Genomic DNA, 26,996 nt, shown 5'->3' with positions numbered 1-26,996 from the left:
CACATCCTTCTTGTAGTGTGGGGCCCAAAACTGGACACAGTACTCCAGATGAGGCCTCACCAACGTCGAATAGAGGGGGACGATCACGTCCCTCCATCTCCTTGCTATGCCCCTACTTATACATCCCAAAATGCCATTGGCCTTCTTGGCAACAAGGGCACACTGCTGACTCATATCCAGCTTCTCGTCCACTGTCACCCCTAGGTCCTTTTCCGCAGAACTGCTGCCTAGCCATTCGGTCCCTAGTCTGTAGCGGTGCATTGGGTTCTTCCGTCCTAAGTGCAGGACCCTGCACTTATCCTTGTTGAACCTCATCAGATTTCTTTTGGCCCAATCCTCCAATTTGTCTAGGTCCCTCTGTACCCTATCCCTGCCCTCCAGCGTATCTACCACTCCTCTCAGTTTAGTATCATCTGCAAATTTGCTGAGAGTGCAATCCACACCATCCTCCAGATCATTTATGAAGATATTGAACAAAACCAGCCCCAGGACCGACTCCTGGGGCACTCCACTTGACACCGGCTTCCAACTAGACATGGAGCCATTGATCACTACCCGTTGAGCCCGACAATCTAGCCAACTTTCTACCCACCTTATAGTGCATTCATCCAGCCCATACTTCCTTAACTTGCTGACAAGAATACTGTGGGAGACCGTGTCAAAAGCCTAGCTAAAGTCAAGAAACAATACATCCACTGCTTTCCCTTCATCCACAGAACCAGTAATCTCATCATAGAAGGCGATTAGATTAGTCAGGCATGACCTTCCCTTGGTGAATCCATGCTGACTGTTCCTGATCATTTTCCTCTCATGCAAGTGCATCAGGATTGATTCTTTGAGGACCTGCTCCATGATTTTTCCAGGGACCGAGGTGAGGCTGACTGGCCTGTAGTTCCCAGGATCCTCCTTCTTCCCTTTTTTAAAGATTGGCACTACATTAGCCTTTTTCCAGTCATCCGGGACTTCCCCGGTTCGCCACGAGTTTTCAAAGATAATGGCCAATGGCTCTGCAATCACAGCCGCCAATTCCTTCAGCACTCTCGGATGCAACTCGTCCGGCCCCATGGACTTGTGCACGTCCAGCTTTTCTAAATAGTCCCTAACCACCTCTATCTCCACAGAGGGCTGGCCAACTCTTCCCCATTTTGTGATGCCCAGTGCAGCAGTCTGGGAGCTGACCTTGTTAGTGAAAACAGAGGCAAAAAAAGCATTTAGTACATTAGCTTTTTCCACATCCTCTGTCACTAGGTTGCCTCCCTCATTCATTAAGGGGCCCACACTTTCCTTGGCTTTCTTCTTAGCTGGGATAGAAGATGGGTGCCAGGTTGCCTTGGTGATTTTGAGTAGGACCACATTTATAGGCAACCAGTCTCTCCAATTTTGCCAGGAGTTTGAGCTGCTTCTCCCAAATTACCTCAAGTGGAACGTTCAGTGTTTCCACTGTTCGTAAATATTAACATTTTCATGATTTTTCTCATTGTCCTTTGTATACTGATTATACTCCCAGAATCCTTGCTTTATTAGCCAAAAGTGTGCCTGGAGTCTAAGGCCTCAGAGTGTTGGCTCCTAAACTGAACTTAGTGTGTGACTAGCACTTTAGAATGTATATAATTAAGTATTGGGCTGTACCTAATTATCCCCTGCACCTCTCGGTCTAAGAGAGTCTAGGTGTTTAGGAAAGGGACCTCTCAAAACTAACGAAAAATATCTACAGAAGTATAATAAACAAGATTGGGTAATTGAGAAGGGGTGCTTATGATCAGGCTATGTTCTGTGACTATTGAGAGGTATTTTGTTATTGCAGATGTTTTCTGTGATGCATAAAATGATGACTCATTCAAAGATGTTTTTAAACTCATTAAGAATCACCGGTTACCACAGATGTCAGTAATAATGACTGAATTAGAAATCCCTTTAGCTTGTCATCACGTAAACTGAAATAACAAAAGGAATTCCATAAATAATTAGGCAAAATGAGATATCGAATGCAGAACACAGTGAAAATCAATTATGAGAGAGGAGCTTTCCCTCCTACATAGGAATTTCTCTCTCACACACCTTAAAAGGAAAGAGATTTTGAGAGTTAGATTGGGAATGAACACTGCCAGCATCCCGTCAGTTACAGAGGAAGGAAACAGGGCGCCATCTCTTCAACATTCAATATGAAGTGGAGTAGACCTGCTTCCTTGAATAGGCATTCCTCCCTGTGGTGACCAATATGGCCAAGGTTGATAAAGATGACGTGGGGGAGAATGCATGGGTGGATACCAGCCAGGGGACTCCCTGTGTGAACCTGACCTCTTTTTTTGAGAATCATTCCTAGATTCTCTCTCAGCTTCCCACTGTGCCACCCAAGGGAGAGATGAGGCCTGGACATGGGAAGATCCTCCACTCTGTTCAGCGGAGTAGGAAAAGTATTAACTTCCAAGGTAGAAGCCATTCTGCCAGGTACTCTTGGTTTCAGGCCTGAGAATATCTGTACCGGCACAACACAAGACTGAGGAGCTACGGATGTAGTGGCGATTCCCTTAAGTGCTTCAGCAGAAGAGACCCGAGTACCAAGCCCAGAAAGAGGTCACGCAGTACCAGGAATTGCACTGGTGCCAGGAGGGTAAGCACCGAAGTGCCCAGTACCATATCGTCAGTTGGCACAGAGAGAACTGTTATTGGTATTGGGCTTTTGGCATCAAGCTTGGTGCTGCAGATAGCGCTTCACCGATGATCCTGGGAGTCCAAAGGAACCATTGTGTTGTGTCTCTCTTTGGCACTAGAGCAGGACTCTGACATGTAGCTCTTTATGGAAGAGGCCTCAGATGAACTCTTATGTCTCCTACTCAAAGTTAAAGACAACCAGTGCCTAGCCTTTCCCTTAGGGTTAGGAGGCAACTGAAGGATTTGGGGCCTAGCCTGGGAAACAAGCAGAGAGAACTGGAAGTGCTGGCACAGTCAAGGAATTAGGATATGATTGGAACAGAGACTTGGTGGGATAACTCACATGACTGGAGTACTGTCATGGATGGATATAAGCTGTTCAGGAAGGACAGGCAGGGCAGAAAAGGTGGGGGAGTTGCATTGTATGTAAGGGAGAAGTATGACTGCTCAGAGCTCAAGTATGAAACTGCAGAAAAACCTGAGAGTCTCTGGATTAAGTTTAGAAGTGTGAGCAACAAGGGTGATGTCGTGGTGGGAGTCTGCTATAGACCACTGGACCAGGAGGATGAGGCGGACGAGGCTTTCTTCCGGCAATTAACGGAAGTTACTAGATCGCAGGCCCTGGTTCTCATGGGAGACTTCAATAACCCTGATATCTGCTGGGAGAGCAATACAGCGGTGCACAGACAATCCAGGAAGTTTTTAGAAAGTGTAGGGGACAATTTCCTGGTGCAAGTGCTGGAGGAACCAATTAGGGGCAGAGCTCTTCTTGACCTACTGCTCACAGACCAGGAAGAATTAGTAGAGGAAGCAAAAGTGGATGGGAACCTGGGTGGCAGTGACCATGAGATGGTCGAGTTCAGGATCCTGATACAAGGAAGAAAGGAGAGCAGCAAAATATGGACCCTGGACGTCAGAAAAGCAGACTTTGACTCTCTCTCTCACACAGTGTGTGTGTGTGTGTATGTCTGTCTCTGCCTGCCATGCTGTCTCCTCTCCCTCCATTTGTGCTGCTTTGTAGAGTGTGAGGCTACATTAACAACGTGTTAACTCTTGAGGGCTCAGCCAAGTGCTAGTTCATCATATAGCCGTAAGGCATTCCCTGGGAAATATCCTACCCTCTTCCACCCTCTGACTCCACCACCTAAACCAAGCTTCACAATCATCATTGCTGTGCACAGTATTAAATTGTTTGTTTAAAAAACTTGTACTGTGTATAAATATATATAATATAGTCTTTTGTCTGGTGAAAAAAATTTCCCTGGAACCTAACCCCCCCATTTACTTTAATTCTTATGGGGAAATTGGATTCGCTTAACATTGTTTCGCTTAAAGTCACATTTTTCAGGAACATAACTACAGTGTTAAATGAGGAGTTACTGTATAAGGTGGGTGCACCACTGGTTGAAAGACTATACTCAAAGAATAGTTATCAATGGTTTACGGTCAAACTGGGAAGACATATCTAGTGGGTTCCCACAGGGATCTGGTACTACTGAATATTTTCATTAATTACATCAATAACGGAGTGGAGAATATGCTCATACAATTCGTGGATGACACCAAGCTGGGAGGGGTTGCTAGCACTTTGGAGGACAGGACATTTCTCAAAATGACCTTGAGAAATTAGAGGATTAGTGTAAAGTCAGCAAGATGAAATTCAATAAAGTGCAAAGTACTACACTTAAGAAGGAAAAATTAAATACACAAATACATATCAAATGCACAGCTACAAAACAAGGTAGGCAGTAGTACTACAGAAAAGGATCTGGGGGTTATAGCGGATCATAAATTGAATCTGAGCCAACAATGTGATGCTGTTGAGAAAAAGACTAATATTCTGGGGTGTACTAACAGGAGTGTCATATGTCAGACACAGGAGAGACATATCCTGCTCTGTTTAGCACTGGTGAGATCTGAGCTGAAGTACTGTGTCACATGTTAAGGGCTGTTATAAAGAGGACTGTGATCAATTGTTCTCCAAGTCCTCTGAAGGTGGGACAAAAAGTAATCCGCACCAAGGGAGATTTTGGTTTGATTTTGGGAAAAACTTTCTAACTCTAAGGGGAGTTAAGCTCTGGAACAGGCTTCGAAGGGAGGGCTTGGAATCCACACCACTGGAAGTTTTTAAGAACAAGTTAAACAAACACCTGCCAGGGATCTAGGCACAGTTGGTCTGGCCCCTAGTAAGGGGCTGAACTAGATGACAGCTCAAGATGCCCTTCCAGCCCTACATTTTTAGGATTCTATGATATTAGAATATCCTCTTCTATTGTGGAGAGATGATGGGGGGACTCTAGGAAAAAAGGAAACCGATGAAAAGTTTGGGATTTTGGTAAGGGGGGGTTGTTTTTATAAAGCCAACAAGGAGAGGAAACCTAACTAAACTAACTCTACCTTCTAACACTAATTATAGACATTAGTAAGGTAATAGTTAAGTCGCACAAAGCAAGGGACATGGACACTGCAGGGATTCTGTCTCACAGCCATGGGCTTTAAGGAACTGAGCAGTAGCTGAGCCTGCTCAACCTTATATGCCTTCAGTTACTGGGGGAAATGCAAAGACATCCAGGGTGCAGACAGGGACACTGCTATTGCACACATGGGCCGTATGTGCATCAAGAGTGGAATCTGTGTGGACAGTCACTCAGACAGAAACCGAAGTTCCCCAAAACACAGTGTTTCCACATTAAAATGATCTGAGCTACACACAAGATGAACAGCTGTAACTAGGAGTGAAGAGAATAAAAGCAGTCAATGGACTAAAGGACCAGGATGCTCCCACTTGCTGCTTTAGCACCTGTAAGAAAGTGAGAAGTTGTGAGGATTTTGCATCCTTATTCTATCCTTGCATGGAGCATTGCATTGCTTGAGACGATATACACTTGGCTGTGCTGGCAGAGATATCCACAGGGACTCAGACTTGGTGTGCAGAGCACAGCCATATTACGAGACTGAGGATCACTCTCCTTTGCATACCAAGTCCACTTTCCATTCAGTGAGCACCTGCCGGAGCCAGGAAAGGCACCCACCTCTGGGCTGAGAAGATACCATAGAACACTGCAGAAGTCCCATTTACAGAGTGCAAGGTAAATACATCTTTCAGTAGATTGAAGTTGGTTCCACTCTCTGGATCCAAGCAAATCAGTTGGGTCTTTAGGAAAGTTGTCCACCGCTTCTGCAGGGTCTTCAGGCCTCCCAAGTCCCCCTAGAGAGAGAGAGAGCAGAAAGGAGACATTTACACTCAGGAAAAAGAGGATTAATCTGCTGCTCACAGCTTCTAGCAGAGCTTATCTTAACTCATCCAAGCATCTTGGGTATTCTTCTGTTCAACCATTAGCACTGTGCTTTCACTAGGGGCTTCTGTGACCAACAGGTCCATTCCAGTGTCCTCAAACACAGAAGAAGGCAGCCCCAAGATTAGGACAGGATATGTACATAAAGTCAGACTGGAAATAAAGCATACATTTTTAACTATGAGGGACGTGATGGATTCTCCATCATTGACAAATTTTAAATTAAGATTGGTTGTTTTTCTAAAAGATCTGCTCTGGGGATTATTTTGGGGAAGTTCTATGGCCTGTGTTATACAGGAGATCAGACTAGATGATCACAATGGTCTCCTCTGTCATTCCAATATATTTTGTAGATTCCAAGGCCAGAATAGGGGAATGGCACTATATGTGAAAGAAAGAGAGTCATATATAGTGAAAATCTTAAATGAACCAAACTGTACCATAGAATGTCTATGGATATAAATTCCCTGGTTGAATAATAAGAGTTTAGCAGTAGGAATATACCACCAACAACATAACCAGGATGGTGATGGTGATTGTGAAATGCTCTGGGAGAGTAGAGAAGCTCCAAAACCAGAAAACCCAATGGTAATGTGGGATTTCAACTATCCCCAAAGTGACTGGGTACATCACCTCAGGACAAGAGGCAGAGATAAAGTTTCTAGACACCATTAATGACTGCTTCTTGGAGCAGCTAGTCCTGGAACCTACAAGGAGGGAGGCAATTCTTGATTTAGTCTTAAGTGGAGCACAGGATCTGGCTTAAAAGGTGAATATAGCTGAAACACTAGGTAATAGCAACCATAACGTAATTATATTTAACATCCTTTGGGGGGGGGGGGGTGAGGGAGGGGAATACCAAAGAAATCCACCACAGTAGATTTAACTTCAAAAAGGGGGACACCACAAAAATGAGGTTTGTTAAACAGAAATTAAAAGGAATTGTCGCAAGAATAAAATGCCTCCAAGCTTCATGGAACTTTTTAAACATACCATAACAGAGGCTCAATTAAATGTATAGCCAAAATAGAAAATGCAATAAAACACCTCGCAGATCAAAAAAATGCCACCATGGCTAAACAACAGTTGAAGAGGTTAGAGACAAAAAGGGAAACCTTTAAAAATTGGAAGTTCAATCCTACTGAGGAAAACTAAAAGGAGCTTAAATTCTGGCAACTCAAGTGTCAAAGGAAAATTAGGCATGCCAAAAAAGAATTTGAAGAGCAACTAGCAAAAGAGACAAAAACTGAGAGCTAGGGTGACCATATGTCCCAATGTTATAGAGACAGTCCCGATATGGTGCTTTGTCTTATACAGGTAAGTGGGAAAGCGGGATACCGGCAGGAAGCACAGGCAGGAATGTCTGTGAGGGGAGGGCTCCTGCCTCATACTGGGAATGAGGGGCGATCAACAGGTTATCTCAAGTGCTTATATACAAATGCACAAAGCCTTGGAAACAAGCAGGGAGAACTGGAGGTCCTGGTGATGTCAAGGAACTATGACGTGATCGGAATAACAGAGACTTGGTGGGATAACTCACATGACTGGAGTACTGTCATGGATGGTTATAAAGTGTTCAGGAAGGACAGGCAGGGCAGAAAAGGTGGGGGAGTAGCACTGTATGTAAGGGAGCAGTATGACTGCTCAGAGCTCCGGTACGAAACTGCAGAAAAACCTGAGTGTCTCTGGATTAAGTGTGTGCAACAAGAGTGATGTAGTGGTGGGAGTCTGCTATACACCACCGGACCAGGGGGATGAGGTAGATGAGGCTTTCTTCCGGCAGCTCACGGAAGCTACTAGATCGCATGCCCTGATTCTCATGGGTGACTTTAATTTTCCTGATATCTGCTGGGAGAGCAATACAGCGGTGCATAGACAATCCAGGAAGCTTTTTGGAAAGCGTAGGGGACAATTTCCTGGCGCAAGTGCTAGAGGAGCCAACTAGGGGGGGCGCTTTTCTTGACCTGCTGCTCACAAACCGGGTAGAATTAGTGGGGGAAGCAAAAGTGGATGGGAATCTGGGAGGCAGTGACCATGAGTTGGTTGAGTTCAGGATCCTGACGCAGGGAAGAAAGGTAAGCAGCAGGATACGGACCCTGGACTTCAGGAAAGCAGACTTTGACTCCCTCAGGGAATGGATGGCCAGGACCCCCTGGGGGACTAACATGAAGGGGAAACGAGTCCAGGAGAGCTGGCTGTATTTCAAGGAATCCCTGTTGAGGTTACAGGGACAAACCATCCCGATGAGTCGAAAGAATAGTAAATATGGCAGGCGACCAGCTTGGCTTAATAGTGAAATCCTAGCGGATCTTAAACATAAAAAAGAAGCTTACAAGAAGTGGAAGGTTGAACATATGACCAGGGAAAAGTATAAAAATATTGCTCGGGCATGTAGGAATGATATCAGGAGGGCCAAATCGCACCTGGAGCTGCAGCTAGCCAGAGATGTCAAGAGTAACAAGAAGGGTTTCTTCAGGTATGTTGGCAACAAGAAGAAAGCCAAGGAAAGTGTGGGCCCCTTAATGAATGAGGGAGGCAACCTAGTGACAGAGGATGTGGAAAAAGCTAATGTACTCAATGCTTTTTTTGCCTCTGTCTTCACTAACAAGGTCAGCTCCCAGACTGCTGCGCTGGGCATCACAAAATAGGGAAGAGATGGCCAGCCCTCTGTGGAGATAGAGGTGGTTAGGGACTATTTAGAAAAGCTGGATGTGCACAAATCCATGGGGCCGGACGAGTTGCATCCGAGAGTGCTGAAGGAATTGGCGGCTGTGATTGCAGAGCCATTGGCCATTATCTTTGAAAACTCGTGGCGAACCGGGGAAGTCCCGGATGACTGGAAAAAGGCTAATGTAGTGCCAATCTTTAAAAAAGGGAAGAAGGAGGATCCTGGGAACTACAGGCCAGTCAGCCTCACCTCAGTCCCTGGAAAAATCATGGAGCAGGTCCTCAAAGAATCAATCCTGAAGCACTTGCATGAGAGGAAAGTGATCAGGAACAGCCAGCATGGATTCACCAAGGGAAGGTCATGCCTGACTAATCTAATCGCCTTCTATGATGAGATTACTGGTTCTGTGGATGAAGGGAAAGCAGTGGATGTATTGTTTCTTGACTTTAGCAAAGCTTTTGACACGGTCTCCCACAGTATTCTTGTCAGCAAGTTAAGGAAGTATGGGCTGGATGAATGCACTATAAGGTGGGTAGAAAGCTGGCTAGATTGTCGGGCTCAACGGGTAGTGATCAATGGCTCCATGTCTAGTTGGCAGCCGGTATCAAGTGGAGTGCCCCAAGGGTCGGTCCTGGGGCCGGTTTTGTTCAATATCTTCATAAATGATCTAGAGGATGGTGTGGATTGCACTCTCAGCAAATTTGCGGATGATACTAAACTGGGAGGAGTGGTAGATACGCTGGAGGGGAGGGATAGGATACAGAAGGACCTAGACAAATTGGAGGATTGGGCCAAAAGAAATCTGATGAGGTTCAATAAGGATAAGTGCAGGGTCCTGCACTTAGGATGGAAGAATCCAATGCACCGCTACAGACTAGGGACCGAATGGCTAGGCAGCAGTTCTGCGGAAAAGGACCTAGGGGTGACAGTGGACGAGAAGCTGGATATGAGTCAGCAGTGTGCCTTGTTGCCAAGAAGGCCAATGGCATTTTGGGATGTATAAGTAGGGGCATAGCGAGCAGATCGAGGGACGTGATCGTTCCCCTCTATTCGACATTGGTGAGGCCTCATCTGGAGTACTGTGTCCAGTTTTGGGCCCCACACTACAAGAAGGATGTGGATAAATTGGAGAGAGTCCAGCGAAGGGCAACAAAAATGATTAGGGGTCTAGAACACATGACTTATGAGGAGAGGCTGAGGGAGCTGGGATTGTTTAGCCTGCAGAAGAGAAGAATGAGGGGGGATTTGATAGCTGCTTTCAACTACCTGAAAGGGGGTTCCAAAGAGGATGGCTCTAGACTGTTCTCAATGGTAGCAGATGACAGAACGAGAGTAATGCTCTCAAGTTGCAATGGGCGAGGTTTAGATTGGATATTAGGAAAAACTTTTTCACTAAGAGGGTGGTGAAACACTGGAATGCGTTACCTAGGGAGGTGGTAGAATCTCCTTCCTTAGAGGTTTTTAAGGTCAGGCTTGACAAAGCCCTGGCTGGGATAATTTAACTGGGAATTGGTCCTGCTTCGAGCAGGGGGTTGGACTAGATGACCTTCTGGGGTCCCTTCCAACCCTGATATTCTATGATTCTATACAGGAGCCTATTACCTCCCACCCCCACCCCAATTTATCTGGTCATCCTACTAACAGCAAAGAATTTTAAGTACATCAGAAGCAGGAAGCCTGCCAGACTGACTGGAAGTGGGGCCACTGGATAATTGAGGTGCTAAAGGAGGCTCAAGGAAGACAAGGCCATTGCGGAGAAGCTAAATGAATTATTTACATTGGTCTTCACTGAAGATGATGTGAAGGAGATTCCCACAGCCAGGCTATTTTTGTTAGGTGACAAATCTGCAAAACTGTCCCAGACTGGAGGTGTCAATCGAGGTGGGTTTGGAACAAATTGATCAGTTAAACAGTAATAAGTCACCAAGACCAGATGGGTTTCAGAGTAGCAGCCATGTTAGTCTGTATTCGCAAAAAGAAAAGGTTCAAGAGTTCTGAAGGAATTCATACAAGCAATTGCAGAACTAATAACCTATTGCTTAAATCAGCTTCTATACCAGATGACTGGAGAATAGCTACTGAAATGCCGATTTTTTAAAAAGGCTTCAGAGGCAATCCTGGCAATTACAGGCTAGTACGCCTAACTTCAGTACCAGGCAGATTGATTAAAACTATAGCAAAGAACAGAATTATCAGGCTCACAGATGAACATGATATGTTGGAGAAGAGTCAACTCAGCCTTTGTAGAGGGAAATCATGCCTAACCAATCTACTACAATTCTTTGAGTGTATCAACAAGCACACATACAGGTTGATCCAATTAACACAGTGCACTTGGACCTTCAGAAAAACTCTGACAAGTTCCAACACCAAAGGCTCTTATGTAAAGTAAACGGTCATGTGCTGTTCAACACATTCATAAATGACCTAAAAAAGGAGTGAACAGTGAGATGGCAAAATCTGCAAATGATACAAAATTACTCAAGATAGTCCAAAGCAGACTGGAATGAGTTACAAAGGGATCTCACAAAGCCGGGAGACTAGGCAACACAACAGCAGATGAAATTCCATGTTGATAAATGCAAAGTAATTCACATTGGAAGTCATAAGCCCAGCTACAAACACACAATGAGGGGATCTAAATTAGCTGTTACCACTCAAGAAAGCTCTTGGAGTCACTGTGGATAGTTCTCTGAAAACATCTGCTCAGCGTGCAGTGGCAGTCAAAAAAGCTAACAATGTTATTATCTTTCCTAATGTTTCCTAAATCAAAAAATGTAATGCCACTATATAAATCCATGATATGCCCACATCTTGAATGTCCATTCAGTTCTGGTCATCCCATCTCAAAAGAGATATGTTTGAACTGCAAAAAGTGCAGAGAAGGGCAGCAAAACTGATTAAGGGTATGGAACAGCTTCTGTATGAGGAGAGATTAAAAAGACTGGAACTGCTGAGTTTAGAAAAGAGATGGCTGGAGAGCTCTGCTAGAGAATGGTGTGGAAAAAGTGAATACAGAAGTGTTATTTACTCCTCCTCTTAATACAAGAACCAGGGGTCACCCAATGAAATCAATAGGCAGCAGGTTTAAAAACAAAACAAAAGGAAATACTTCTTCACACAATGCACAGTCAACCTGTGGAACACGCTGCCAGGGGACGTTGTGAAGCCCAAAATTATAACAGGGTTGAAAAAAGAATGAGAAGTTCTTGGAGGATAGGTCCAGCAATGGCTATTAGCCAAGATGGTCACGGATGCAACCTCGTGCTCTGGGTTTTGCTAGCCTCTGCCTGCCAGATAGTGGGAGTGGATGACAGGAAATGGATCACTCAACAGCACTATTCTGTTCATTCCCTCTGAAGCTCCTGGCACTGGTCGCTGTTGGAAGACAGGATATTGGGCTAAATGGACAATTAGTCTGACCCAGTATGGCTGGTCTTATTGTAAACCACTCTCAACAGGCCAAGATAACAGAAAGAAAGCTTCAATTGGCAGAATACATAACCACCAGAGGCGGTATTAAATTATTGATGAATGATCTTGAATGCAAGCTTGTCAGATTTCACAAGCTATCCAAACTGGGCATGGTCTGTGTTACAGCTAACATAGCATGTTAGTCAATAGATGAGCATGTGTAGCTGTAGCTGTGTAGGAGAAGGCGGGTGTGTAGGAGAAGGCGGGTGGTGGTGGTCGGGGACTCTCTTCTCCGGGGGACTGAGTCATCTATCTGCTGCCCTGACCGGGAAAACCGAGAAGTCTGCTGCTTGCCAGGGGCTAAGATTCGCGATGTGACGGAGAGACTGCCGAGACTCATCAAGCCCTCGGATCGCTACCCCTTCCTGCTTCTCCACGTGGGCACCAATGATACTGCCAAGAATGACCTTGAGCAGATCACTGCGGACTATGTGGCTCTAGGAAGAAGGATAAAGGAGTTGGAGGCGCAAGTGGTGTTCTCGTCCATCCTCCCCGTGGAAGGAAAAGGCCTAGGTAGGGACCGTCGAATCGTGGAAGTCAACGAATGGCTACGCAGGTGGTGTCGGTGAGAAGGCTTTGGATTCTTTGACCATGGGATGGTGTTCCATGAAGGAGGAGTGCTGGGCAGAGACGGGCTCCATCTTACGAAGAGAGGGAAGAGCATCTTTGCCAGCAGGCTGGCTAACCTAGTGAGGAGGGCTTTAAACTAGGTTCACCGGGGGAAGGAGACCAAAGCCCTGAGGTAAGTGGGAAAGCGGGATACTGGGAGGAAGCACAGGCAGGAATGTCTGTGAGGGGAGGGCTCCTGCCTCATACTGGGAATGAGGGGCGATCAACAGGTTATCTCAAGTGCTTATATACAAATGCACAAAGCCTTGGAAACAAGCAGGGAGAACTGGAGGTCCTGGTGATGTCAAGGAACTATGACGTGATCGGAATAACAGAGACTTGGTGGGATAACTCACATGACTGGAGTACTGTCATGGATGGTTATAAAGTGTTCAGGAAGGACAGGCAGGGCAGAAAAGGTGGGGGAGTAGCACTGTATGTTAGGGAGCAGTATGACTGCTCAGAGCTCCGGTACGAAACTGCAGAAAAACCTGAGTGTCTCTGGATTAAGTGTGTGCAACAAGGGTGATGTAGTGGTGGGAGTCTGCTATAGACCACCGGACCAGGGGGATGAGGTAGATGAGGCTTTCTTCCGGCAGCTCACGGAAGCTACTAGATCGCATGCCCTGATTCTCATGGGTGACTTTAATTTTCCTGATATCTGCTGGGAGAGCAATACAGCGGTGCATAGACAATCCAGGAAGCTTTTTGGAAAGCGTAGGGGACAATTTCCTGGCGCAAGTGCTAGAGGAGCCAACTAGGGGGGGCGCTTTTCTTGACCTGCTGCTCACAAACCGGGTAGAATTAGTGGGGGAAGCAAAAGTGGATGGGAATCTGGGAGGCAGTGACCATGAGTTGGTTGAGTTCAGGATCCTGACGCAGGGAAGAAAGGTAAGCAGCAGGATACAGACCCTGGACTTCAGGAAAGCAGACTTCGACTCCCTCAGGGAACGGATGGCCAGGATCCCCTAGGGGACTAACTTGAAGGGGAAAGGAGTCCAGGAGAGCTGGCTGTATTTCAAGGAATCCCTGTTGAGGTTACAGGGACAAACCATCAAGGTAACAAGGACGTCTGAGGAACGGGGGGCAGGGGGTAAGGAAAAAACAAGGGGAAATAGGTTACCTTGCATAATGACTTAGCCACTCCCAGTCTCTATTCAAGCCTAAGTTAATTGTATCCAATTTGCAAATGAATTCCAATTCAGCAGTCTCTCGCTGGAGTCTGGTTTTGAAGTTTTTCTGTTGTAATATAGCAACTTTCAACTTGTTTTTTCCTTCCCCCCCCCCCCCCGTTCCTCAGACGTTCTTGTTAAACCCTGGATTTGTGCTGGAAATGGCCCACCTTGATTATCATACACATTGTAAGGAGAGTGATCACTTTAGATAAGCTATTACCAGCAGGAGAATGGGGTGGGGGGAGAGAAAACCTTTTGTAGTGATAAACACCCATTTTTTCATGGTTTGGGTGTATAAAAACATCTTCTGTATTTTCCACAGTATGCATCCGATGAAATGAGCTGTAGCTCACGAAAGCTTATGCTCAAATAAATTGGTTAGTCGCTAAGGTGCCACAAGTACTCCTTTTCTTTTTGCGAATACAGACTAACACGGCTGTTACTCTGAAACCTGTCATAGGAGTTCAAAGGGAGCCCACAAGCCTCACCAGGAGCTGAACATGCTCTGGGGGTGCAATGAGATAGGTTATTTTTGCAGTGGAGATTTGGACAGAGATGAGAGGTAGGTGTGTGTCAGGGAGACCAGAGAGGAGGAATTTGCTGTGGTGGAGGTGCGGATGTCCAATGCCAGGACCGGAGTTTGGCTGTGTGGATGGAGAGGAGTGGATGGAATCTCGGAGATACAGCAGGGCTCAGTTTAGTGACGGAATCTGATCAGGGATGGAAGATGTTCTTCAGGAAACCTAGAGAGCAGAGGGGCTCCAAGTCCACATTGACACCCCTGGCTCCAAGCGGTGGCAGGACATATTGTACTCCTGACAGCGAGATGTAAAAGTGAGGGCCTCGCCATGTACCATCACTGCATATCTTATAGGTTCTTCTGGCAGAAGCAGGTTTCCAGTTCTGGTTGTGACGGTGCACCCCATAATGCTTTATGGGAATATGCTTATGAATGTAACATATCTCTGTAAAGGTTATGATCTACTAAATATATTCATCCTATTTGTATGCATGTATCATTTTTGTATTCAAAGTTATGAATATTGGCTATGTACTTGTTTAATTTTAAGTAGCTTCAGTGAAGCAGTTGGTCAGAGCTTCCTGAGAAAAGACTATTCTCAGTAAGTGCCCAATCAAGAAACACTTAAGCCAACAATGAACTTGGAGACGCCAATCCACATCTGAACTTTCCCAGGAATGTGGCCTGGCTGGTAAGGAATTCAGTCATGCATGGACATGTGACTTGCCCATGTGACTCCAAAACTCCATCTTTGAGCTGAATTCTGGATAGGAGAGAGGAGGGGGACCACCCACAAGAGAAAGTCTATTTAAGCCCCTGAAAACCTCTCCATTTTGTCTTCAGCTGGCTCAAGAGATAGCCTCTCCACACCCAAAGGTTACCTAAAAGAGACTGGAACAAAGGACAATAACCACAGGGGTGGGAGCGATTGCTGGACCCAGACAAGAAGGAGACTAGTCTGTAAAAGAAGCTTACTGGATCATCTCTGAGGGTGAGATTTCAGCAGTAATCATTCTTACTGTATTAGGCATAGATTTCTTTGTTTTATTTTATTTTGTCTAGTAATTTACTTTGTTCTGTCTGTCATTACTTGGAACCACTTGAATCCTACTTTTTGTATTTAATAAAATCACTTTTTACTTATTAATTAACCCAGAGTATGTACTAATACCTGGGGGGTGGGAGGGGCGGGGCGGGCAAACAGCTCCATCAGTGCTACAGAGGGCAAACAATTTATGAGTTTACCCTACATAAGCTTTATACAGGGTAAAACAGATTTATCTGGGGTTTGGACGCCATTGGGAGTGGGCATCTGAGTGCTGGAAACAGAAACACTTCTTAAACTGTTTTCAGTTAAGCCTGCAGCTGTTAGGGGACATGGTTCAGACCTGGGTCTGGGTTTGCAGCAGGCTAGCGTATCTGGCTCAAACCAGGCAGGGCACTGAAGTCTCAAGCTGCCAGGGGAAACAGGCTCAAGGGTAGTCTCAGCACATCAGTTGGCAGTTCCCAAGGGGTTTCTGTGATCCAACCCATCACACTGGTGTCCTGGCCAGATAAGGGTAATTACTTTTTACCTCCTCCTGAGAGTGGCAGACACCCTCGGACTGGCAGGCAGCTTTCACTTTGCACAGAAACTGCCAAGTGCCTGCGAGGCCATCCCCTTCCTTCTGCATTGTGGGAGCCCTGCGGATCGTACCTTGCAGACTCTGGCCACACGTGGGACCCTCACTTGTTCATAGAAGTCGTACTCTCTGGCTGTCTCCGTGAAGAAGAAATAGATTTTGTCATTCTCTCCACTCTCGCCCCCTCTCAAGAAAGTGGAGCCCACAAAGACTGGGTCTATGGATACAGGTGAAAGACCATCACAACAGGAAATGAACTATCAGAGCTTCAAATGCTGAACAAGCAGATCCCTCCCCCCCCCCCCACACGTGACTACTACTGTTCCTGGGCAAAGGGCCAGTATATTGATATCATCCCTACCTGCCATGGACACTGCTTTTTTTGCCTCTGTCTTCACGAACAAGGTCAGCTCCCAGATTGCTGCACTGGGCAGCACAGCATGAGGAGGAGGTGACCTGCGCTCCGTGGAGAAAGAAGTGGTTTGGGACTATTTAGAAAAGCTGGACGTGCAAAAGTCCATGGCGCTGGATGCATTGCATCCAAGAGTGCTAAAGGAGTTGGCGGATGTGATTGCAGAGCCACTGGCCATTGGCCATTATCTTTGAAAACTCATGGCGATCAGGAGAAGTCCCGGACGACTAGAAAAAGGCTAATGTAGTGCTCATCTTTAAAAAAGGGAAGAAGGAGGATCCTGGGAACTACAGGCCAGTCAGCCTCACCTCAGTCCCTGGAAAAATCATGGAGCAGGTCCTCAAGGAATCAATTCTGAAGCACTGAAGGAGAGGAAAGTGATCAGGAAGAGTCAGCATGGATTCACCAAGGGCAAGTCATGCTTGACTAATCTAATTGCCTTCTATGACGAGATAACTGGCTCTGTGGATGAAGGGAAAGCAGTGGATGTGTTGTTCCTTGACTTTAGCAAAGCTTTTGACATGGTCTCCCACAGTATTCTTGCCAGCACGTTAAAAAAAGTATGGATTGGATGAATGGACGATAAGGTGGATAGAAAGCTGGCTAGATTGTTGGGCTCAACGGGTAGTGATCAATGGCTCCATGTCTAGTTGGCAGCCGGTATCAAGTGAAGTGCCCCAGGGGTTGGTTCTGGGGCCAGTTTTGTTCAATATCTTCATAAATGATCTGGAGGATGGTGTGGATTGCACCCTCAGCAAGTTTGCACATGACACTAAACTGGGAGGAGAGGTAGTTATGCTGGAGGGTAGGGATAGGATACAGTGGGACCTAGACAAATTGGAGGATTGGGCCAAAAGAAATCTGATGAGGTTCAACAAGGACAAGTGCAGAGTCCTGCACTTAGGACGGAAGAATCCAATGCACCGCTACAGACTAGGGACCGAATGGCTTGGCAGCAGTTCTGCGGAAAAGGACCTAGGGGTTACAGTGGACGAGAAGCTGGATATGAGTCAACAGTGTGCCCTTGTTGCCAAGAAGGCCAATGGCATTTTGGGATGTATAAGTAGGGGCATTGCCAGCAGATCGAGGGACGTGATCGTTCCCCTCTATCGGACACTGGTGAGGCCTCATCTGGAGTACTGTGTCCAGTTTTGGGCCCCACACTACATGAAGGATATGGAAAAATTGGAGAGAATCCAGTGGAGGGCAACAAAAATGATGAGGGGACTGGAACACATGACTTATGAGGAGAGGCTGAGGGAACTGGGGATGTTTAGTCTACGGAAGAGAAGAATGAGGGGGGATTTGATAGCTGCTTTCAACTACCTGAAAGGGGGTTCCAAAGAGGATGGCTCTAGACTGTTCTCAGTGGTAGCAGATGACAGAACGAGGAGTAATGGTCTCAAGTTGCAGTGGGGGAGGTTTAGGTTGGATATTAGGAAAAACTTTTTCCCTAGGAGGGTGGTGAAACACTGGAATGCGTTACCTAGGGAGGTGGTGGAATCTCCTTCCTTAAAAGTTTTTAAGGTCAGACTTGACAAAGCCCTGGCTGGGATGATTTAATTGGGGATTGGTCCTGCTTTGAGCAGGGGGTTGGACTCGATGACCTCCTGAGGTCCCTTCCAACCCTGATATTCTATGACACTCTCAGGGGCCAAGAGGAGGCAGGATTCACTTGGCATCTTCTCTTTATGTCATCGGCCATTGATGGTCTCAAAAATTCCCACCCCCGTCCCCCTCAGAAACATTCATCTCCCCCCTTCTCTCTGTCCTCAGATCCCTTAGAGACTTAACATGGGCAGAATCTTGGACCCTGGACTTCAGAAAAGCAGACTTTGACTCCCTCAAGGAACTGATGGCCAGGATCCATGGGAGAACAAACAAGAGGGGGTAAGTGGTCCAGGAGAGCTGGCTGTATTTTAAAGAATCCTTACTGACATTGCAGGAACAAACCATTCTGATGCGTCGAAAGAATAGTAAATATGGCAGGCAACCAGCTTGGCTTAACAGTGAAATCCTTGCTGATCTTAAACACAAAAAAGAAGCTTACAAGAAGTGGAAGATGGGACAAATGACCAGGGAGGTGTATAAAAATATTGCTCAGGCATACAGGAGTGAAATCAGGAAGGCCAAATCACACCTGGAGTTGCAGCTAGCAAGAGATGTTAAGAGTAACAAGAAGGGTTTCTTCAGGCATGTTAGCAACAAGAAGAAAGTCAAGGAAAGTGCAGGCCCCTTACTGAATGAGGGTGGCAACCTAGTGACAGAGGATGTGGAAAAAGCTAATGTACTCAATGCTTTTTTTGCCTCTGTTTTCACTAACAAGGTCAGCTCCCAGACTGCTGCACTGGGCAGTACAGCATGGGGAGGAGGTGACCAGCCCTCTGTGGAGAAAGAAGTGGTTCGGGACTATTTAGAAAAGCTGGACATGCACAAGTCCATGGCGCCGGATGCATTGCATCTGAGAGTGCTAAAGGAGTTGGCGGATGTGATTGCAGAGCCACTGGCCATTGGCCATTATCTTTGAAAACTCATGGCGATCGGGGGAAGTCCCGGACGACTGGAAAAAGGCTAATGTAGTTCCCATCTTTAAAAAAGGGAAGGAGGAGGATCCTGGGAACTACAGGCCAGTCAGCCTCACCTCAGTCCCTGGAAAAATCATGGAGCAGGTCCTCAAGGAATCAATTCTGAAGCACTGAAGGAGAGGAAAGTGATCAGGAAGAGTCAGCATGGATTCACCAAGGGCAAGTCATGCTTGACTAATCTAATTGCCTTCTATGACGAGATAACTGGCTCTGTGGATGAAGGGAAAGCAGTGGACTTGTTGTTCCTTGACTTTAGCAAAGCTTTTGACACGGTCTCCCACAGTATTCTTGCCAGCAACTTAAAGTAGTATGGGCCGGATGAATGGACTATAAGGTGGATAGAAAGCTGGATAGATCATCGGGCTCAACGGGAAGTGATCAACGGCTCCATGTCTAGTTGGCAGCCGGTATCAAGCGGAGTGCCCCAAGGGTCAGTCCTGGGGCCGGTTTTCTTCAATATCTTCATTATTGATCTGAAGAATGGCGTGGACTGCACCCTCAGCAAGTTTGCAGATGACACTAAACTGGGAGGAGTGGTAGATATACTGGAGGGTAGGGATAGGATACAGAGGGCCCTAGACAAATTAAAGGATTGGGCCAAAAGAAATCTGATGGAGGTTCAACAAGGACAAGTGCAGAGTCCTGCACTTAGGACAGAAGAATCCCATGCACTGCTTCAGACTAGGGACCAAATGGCTTGGCAGCAGTTCTGAAGGAAAGGACCTAGGGGTTACAGTGGATGAGAAGCTAGATATGAGTCAACAGTGTGCCCTTGTTGCCAAGAAGGCTAATGGCATTTTGTGCTGTATAAGTAGGGGCATTGCCAGCAGATCGAGGGACGTGATCGTTCCCCTCTATTCGGTATTGGTCAGGCGTCATGTGGAGTACGGTGTCCAGTTTTGGGCACCCTACTACAGAAAGGATGTGGAAAAATTGGAAAGAGTCCAGCAGAGGGCAACAAAAATTATTAGGGGACTGGAACACATGATTTATGAGGAGAGGCTGAGGGAACTGGGATTGTTTAGTCTGCAGAAGAGAAGAATGAGGGGGAATTTGATACCTGCTTTCAACTCCCTGAAAGCGGGTTCCAAAGAGGATGGCTCTAGACTGTTCTCAGTGGTAGCAGATGACAGAACGAGGAGTAATGGTGTCAAGTTGCAGTGGGGGAGGTTTAGGTTGGATATTAGGAAAAACTTTTTCCCCAGGAGGGTGGTGTAACATTGGAATGGGTTACCTAGGGAGGTGGTGGAATCTCCTTCCTTAGAGATTTTTAAGGTCAGGCTTGACAAAGCCCTGGCTGGGATGATATAGTTGGGGATTGGTTCTGCTTTGAGCAGGAGGTTGGACTAGATGACGTCCTGAAGTCCCTTCTAACCCTGATATTCTGATTCTATGATCTCCATTGGTCACTCACCATTCAGCCAGGTCACTGAGATCTCTGTCCGGATGCGCTCCTCAAGGTTTCCTGTTGCTCTGGAGATGATGGGCTGTGTCCCCAGGAAGTTGCTGACAGTGGCAGCATACAGGACACCATCTAGAGGAAGGTCCAAGATGTGACAGGTGTGAAAGACACAGAAGACCAATGTGCAATTCAGGGAAAGAGATGGGGGAGGGGAAAGGAGTACACCGTGGCCAGGCTGTAATGCAGAGCTGTGCCTGAACCAATAAGGAAAATGTGGCTAATCGGGCCTTGATGTAACATCTGGATGGCAAGGAGAGGCTGGATTTTACTCCATTTTCCACCCAGGTTCATCAGCAGCTAGTTTAGAATGCTAGTGACTACCACTTGTGGCCTCGGTGCTAACCCAGTCTCATGGCACCATTCTCCAGTTGGAGATGGAAGGGAATCTTCCTAACCAAGTCAGCCACTGCACTCTGCCTGGCTCCCCATGGCTCAAGCACAGGCAAGACGAGGACCAGGTTTGGGAGATTCTAGGTCATGGGGACACCCTGGGCCTTGGTAGCCTCAGTCCGGGATGCTCAGGTCAATGTATTTAAATAGCGTTCACTTTCAAACACTAAATGGCTCAAGGTGGTGCAGACCTCATGTGGCCTGTGCCAGCTCCTGGACTGGGCAGCAGCAGATGCCGCTCTGTGATGTGCACAGTGTAATTTGTATCCCTCTCCAGCTCCGGGTCGGGACATGGATTATGGCGTTTTACACATAGGTCACCGGTTTCATTCAGAGATAGATAGTAATCCCAGGAAGTCATTGCCCCCATGTGGTGACTCTGGGGAATGGAGGGCTGGTGCTTCTGTCCAGTTCCTAATAGACAGATGTCCACATTGCAACTGTAACTAACCGGCCCTGCAAGCAGTCTCCGCAGAGGAGGCCAAGGTCTGAAATCCCTTTACACCTGGATGGTGAGGGAAGCTTGTTCGCTTGCTGCTGCTACCCCCAACATGCTTCTTCCTTCCAGAGCCGCAGTCTTGCTCCCTGCACTGAGTTCCAGACCAAACCAAAATGCCGCTGACACTGTGACAAACGTACCGACCATTACGGCTGCTGACTGTTGCGTAGGCTCAAAGGGGCATTTCCCCCGGCCACTTTCCTGCCGCTCCACACTGCTGAAATTGGCCACTTTCTGCAATAAAAGCAGAGAAAGTTCAGCCACCCCATTTGGGTTTGGGGAGGGGCTAACAGACACCACCCCCCATGCAGGCTGTCTGGGGTGGGACAGGCTGATGTTAAGCTGGATTGTGTGGACTCTCAATGGTGGAAGCCCCAGGACTTGTCCCCTCCCTTGTTTAACTTGTTACTGCAGCCAAGACAGCATTTATTTTTTGCTGAAGTACTTCGTTACAAAGGCCGTTAACCACTCACTGGAGGCCCCAATCCTTCCCTGGGTTCCTGCCTTACTACCACCCCACTCAGGACTGGAAATTTAATATATGGAGGGAATGTTCTGTGGTTAAAACACTGCCTGGGGCCTCAGGAGGGTTCAACCCCTGGTTCTGACACAGACTCCTGGCATGACCTTGGGCAACTCACTTCTTCTGCAAAATGGGGATACTACTTCCATAGCTCACCAAGAGGCTGAGGGTGTATTCCTTATGGCCTCTGAGAGCTCGAACCAGGGTGATGAAGCCACAGAAAAGCCTCTCATTAGCTTTAGGTTCATCCTTCCTGATCTCTGCCCATTTCCCCAAGCAGGCAACACTGGACTCTTCTCCTGGCCCATTCAACCCTCCCTTTACTCCCTCCCCCTTTCCCAACAGGCACTGAGCCCTTACAATGAAGCCGCACTGTGGATCAAAAGCAAAGGTCCCGCAGGTATAGAGGTGGCTCTCATCAGCAAACTCCAGAATGCGGATGTAATTATGACACTCTGCCTGCAGGGACAGAGCAAATAGTCATGACACAGGCACTGTGAAAAGCACAACCAGCCACTGATGTCAAGGATTGAGTGCAAGAGGAGAGGAGCGCATAGGCGCCGACTCCGTGGATGCTCTGGGGCTGGAGCATCCAAGGGGAAAAATTAGTGGGTGCTCTTCACGCACCAGCAGCCAAGGTCCCTGCCCCCCCCACCGCCTCCTCCCAGCTCCTCCCTCCCTCCCAGAGCTTGCTGCCACCAAACAGCTGTAGCAAGCGCTGTGAGGGAGTGGGGAGGAGCAGGAACGTGGTGGGGATATGGGGAAGGAGTCGAATAGGGGCAGGGAGGGGGCGGGGACAGGGTTGGAATGGGGGCGGAGACTTTGGGGAAGGGGTTGGAATGGGGGCGGGAGAGGGTGCGGCAGGGGTGGAGTCGGGCAGGGCCGGGGGCATCAAGCACCCAACGGCTCCAGAAGAAGTTGGCGCCTATGGAGGAGCAGACCCCTCTTACTCACGTAAGTAGTAATTGCAGGGAAGGCCCTCACAGCCATTTCAGTAGGTGACATCACTACTCAATTCCAAGCAGTAACTGACAACATGCTGGGAACACTGTGTGAATGTGTCATGCCCATGAGTATGCCCGACTTTTCAGCCAGCAGAGCCAGAAGAAGCACCTAAGAGAATCTTTACCATGAAGGACAGACCATGAAATCATAGAAATGCAGGGCTGGAAGGGACCTTGAGAAGTCATGAAGTTCTATCCCCTGCACTGAGGCAGAACCAAGTAAACCTAGAACATCCCTGACAGGTGTCTGGCCAACCTATTCTTAGAAGCCTCCAGTGATGGAGGTTCCACAACTCAGACTCAAAGGTCAGAAGGAACCATCATGATCATGTAATCTAACCTCCTGCACATCACAGGCCACAGAACTCCACCCTCCCATTCCTGTAATAGTTCCTTCACCTTTCCCTGACTTACTGAAGTCCTCAAATCGTGGTTTAAAGATTTCAAATTACAGAGAATCCACCTCCATTGGAAGCCTGTTCCAGAGCTTAACTACCTTTATCATTAGAAAGTTTTTCCTAATACAGTAGAACACTGTTTAATCATCTTTCTGTATTAACTGAACCGAGCCCCTCCGCCGGGGCTTGACAGTACAAGCCCTGCCCATTCTCCTGATTATCCAAATTTTTGATTATGCGATCAGGCCCTGGTCCCAAGTAGATCGGATAAATGGGGTTCCCCTGTACCAAACTGAAATCTCCCTTGTTGCAGATTAAGCCGTTTACTTCTTCTCCTACCTGTAGTGGACATGGAGAACAATTGATCACTGTCCTCTTTACAACAACCCTTAACATAAGAACAGCCATACTGGGTCAGACCAATGGTCCTTCTAGCCCAGTATCCTGTCTTCCAACAGTGGCCAATGCCAGGTGCTTCAGAGGGAATGAACAGAACAGGTAATCAAGTCATCCATCCCTTGTCACCCATTCCTAGCTTCTGGCAAACAGAGGGTAGGGACACTTCAGACCATGGTTTTGCATCCCTGCCACATTGGCTAATAGCCATTGATGGGCCTATCCTCCATGGCCTTATCTAGTTCTTTTTTGAAACCTGTTATAGTCTTGGCCTTCACAACATCGTGTGGCAAGGAGTTCTACAGATTGACTGTGCGTTGTGTGAAGAAATACTTCCTTTTGTTTGTTTTAAACCTGCTGCCTATTAATTTCATTGGGTGACCCCTAGTTCTTGTGTTGTGAGGAGTAAATAACACTTCCTTATTTATTTTCTCCACACCAGTCATGACTTTATAGGTTTCAGAATAGCAGCCGTGTTAGCCTGTATTCACAAAAAGAAAAGGAGTACTTGTGGCACTTTAGAGACTAACCAATTTATTTGAGCATGAGCTTTCGTGAGCTACAGCTCCCTTCATCGGATGCATACCGTGGAAACTGCAGCAGACATTATATACACACAGAGATCATAAAACAATACCTCCTCCCACCCCACTGTCCTGCTGGTAATAGCTTATCTAAAGTGATCATCAGGTTGGGCCATTTCCAGCACAAATCCAGGTTTTCTCACCCTCCGCCCCCCCCATACACAAACTCAATCTCCTGCTGGTGATAGCCCATCCAAAGTGACAACTCTCTTCACAATGTGCATGATAATCAAGGTGGGCCATTTCCTGCACAAATCCAGGTTCTCTCACCCCCTCACCCCCCTCCAAAAACCACACACACAAACTCAATATCCTGCTGGTAATAGCTCATCCAAAGTGACCACTCTCCCTACAATGTGCATGGTAATCAAGGTGGGCCATGTCCAGCACAAATCCAGGCTCTCTCACCCCCCCCCTCTTTTTTTCCCCCCCAGGGACACACACACAAACTCACTCTCCTGCTGGCAATAGCTCATCCAAACTGACCACTCTCCAAGTTTAAATCCAAGTTTAACCAGAACATCGGGGGGGGGGGGGGGTAGGAAAAAACAAGGGGAAATAGGCTACCTTGCATAATAACTTAGCCACTCCCAGTCTCTATTTAAGCCTAAATTAATAGTATCCAATTTGCAAATGAATTCCAATTCAGCAGTTTCTCACTGGAGTCTGGATTTGAAGTTTTTTTGTTTTAAGATAGCGACCTTCATGTCTGTGATTGCGTGACCAGACAGATTGAAGTGTTCTCCGACTGGTTTATGACTGTTATAATTCTTGACATCTGCTTTGTGTCCATTTATTCTTTTACGTAGAGACTGTCCAGTTTGACCAATGTAAATGGCAGAGGGGCATTGCTGGCACATGATGGCATATATCACATTGGTGGATGTGCAGGTGAACAAGCCTCTGATAGTGTGGCTGATGTTATTAGGCCCTGTGATGGTGTCCCCTGAATAGATATGTGGGCACAGTTGGCAACGGGCTTTGTTGCAAGGATAAGTTCCTGGTTTAGTGGTTCTGTTGTGTGGTATGTGGTTGTTGGTGAGTATTTGCTTCAGGTTGCGGGGCTGTCTGTAGGCAAGGACTGGCCTGTCTCCCAAGATTTGTGAGAGTGTTGGGTCATCCTTTAGGATAGGAAAGCACAAGATCAAATCCGCACAGACACACCCCTGGAACCCTGACCTGGGATATTCTATCTACTACCCAAGATCCATAAACCTGGAAATCCTGGGCGCCCCATCATCTCAGGCATTGGCACCCTGACAGCAGGATTGTCTGGCTATGTAGACTTCCTCTTCAGGCCCTACGCTACCAGCACTCCCAGCTACCTTCGAGACACCACTGACTTCCTGAGGAAACTTCAGTCCATCGGTGATCTTCCTGATAACACCATCCTGGCCACTATGGATGTAGAAGCCCTCTACACCAACATTCCACACAAAGATGGACTACAAGCCGTCAAGAACGCTATCCCCGATAATGTCACGGCTAACCTGGTGGCTGAACTTTGTGACTTTGTCCTTACCCATAACTATTTTACATTTGGGGACAATGTATACCTTCAGATCAGTGGCACTGCTATGGGTACCCACATGGCCCCACAGCATGCCAACATTTTAATGGCTGATTTAGAACAACGCTTCCTCAGCTCTCGTCCCCTAAAGCCCCTACTCTACTTGCGCTATACTGATGACATCTTCATCATCTGGACCCATGGAAAAGAAGCCCTTGAGGAATTCCACCATGATTTCAACAATTTCCATCCCACCATCAACCTCAACCTGGTCCAGTCCACACAAGAGATCCACTTCCTGGACACTACAGTGCTAATAAACAATGGTCACATAAACACCACCCTATACCGGAAACCTACTGACCGCTATTCCTACCTACATGCCTCCAGCTTTCACCCTGACCACACCACACGATCCATCGTCTACAGCCAAGCTCTGCGATACAACCGCATTTGCTCCAACCCCTCAGACAGAGACAAACACCTACAAGATCTCTGTCAAGCTTTCTTACAACTACAATACCCACCTGCGGAAGTGAAGAAACAGATTGATAGAGCCAGAAGAGTTCCCAGAAGTTACCTACTACAGGACAGGCCTAACAAAGAAAATAACAGAACGCCACTAGCCGTCACCTTCAGCCCCCAACTAAAACCCCTCCAATGCATTATTAAGGATCTACAACCTATCCTAAAGGATGACCCAACACTCTCACAAATCTTGGGAGATAGGCCAGTCCTTGCCTACAGACAGCCCCGCAACCTGAAGCAAATACTCACCAACAACCACATACCACACAACAGAACCACTAACCCAGGAACTTATCCTTGCAACAAAGCCCGTTGCCAACTGTGCCCACATATCTATTCAGGGGACACCATCACAGGGCCTAATAACATCAGCCACACTATCAGAGGCTCGTTCACCTGCACATCCACCAATGTGATATATGCCATCATGTGCCAGCAATGCCCCTCTGCCATTTACATTGGTCAAACTGGACAGTCTCTGTGTAAAAGAATAAATGGACACAAATCAGATGTCAAGAATTATAACAGTCATAAACCAGTCGGAGAACACTTCAATCTGTCTGGTCACGCAATCACAGACATGAAGGTCGCTATCTTAAAACAAAAAAACTTCAAATCCAGACTCCAGCGAGAAACTGCTGAATTGGAATTAATTTGCAAATTGGATACTATTAATTTAGGCTTAAATA

At 46.9% G+C, this 26,996-nt stretch overlaps 1 protein-coding gene across 1 annotated transcript in view; it reads right to left on the bottom strand.

Annotated features, from left to right (window-relative positions):
- The window catches only part of SEMA4F (ssemaphorin 4F), a 142,380-nt gene that overhangs the window by 27,007 nt on the left and 88,377 nt on the right, over positions 1-26,996 (bottom strand). The window contains exons 4-8 of the mRNA XM_084626594.1: positions 22,248-22,342; positions 21,505-21,598; positions 20,428-20,547; positions 16,091-16,233; positions 5,685-5,860 (exon numbers count right to left, since the gene is read on the bottom strand). Coding sequence (XP_084482720.1) covers positions 5,685-5,860; positions 16,091-16,233; positions 20,428-20,547; positions 21,505-21,598; positions 22,248-22,342 — 628 coding nt within the window. The remainder of the gene's footprint in view (positions 1-5,684; positions 5,861-16,090; positions 16,234-20,427; positions 20,548-21,504; positions 21,599-22,247; positions 22,343-26,996) is intronic.

Source organism: Lepidochelys olivacea, assembly GCF_965140295.1.
Source record: "Lepidochelys olivacea isolate rLepOli2 genome assembly, chromosome: 4".
Lineage (NCBI taxonomy): Eukaryota > Metazoa > Chordata > Testudines > Cheloniidae > Lepidochelys > Lepidochelys olivacea.
This window is presented reverse-complemented; position numbering and strand designations above follow the sequence as displayed.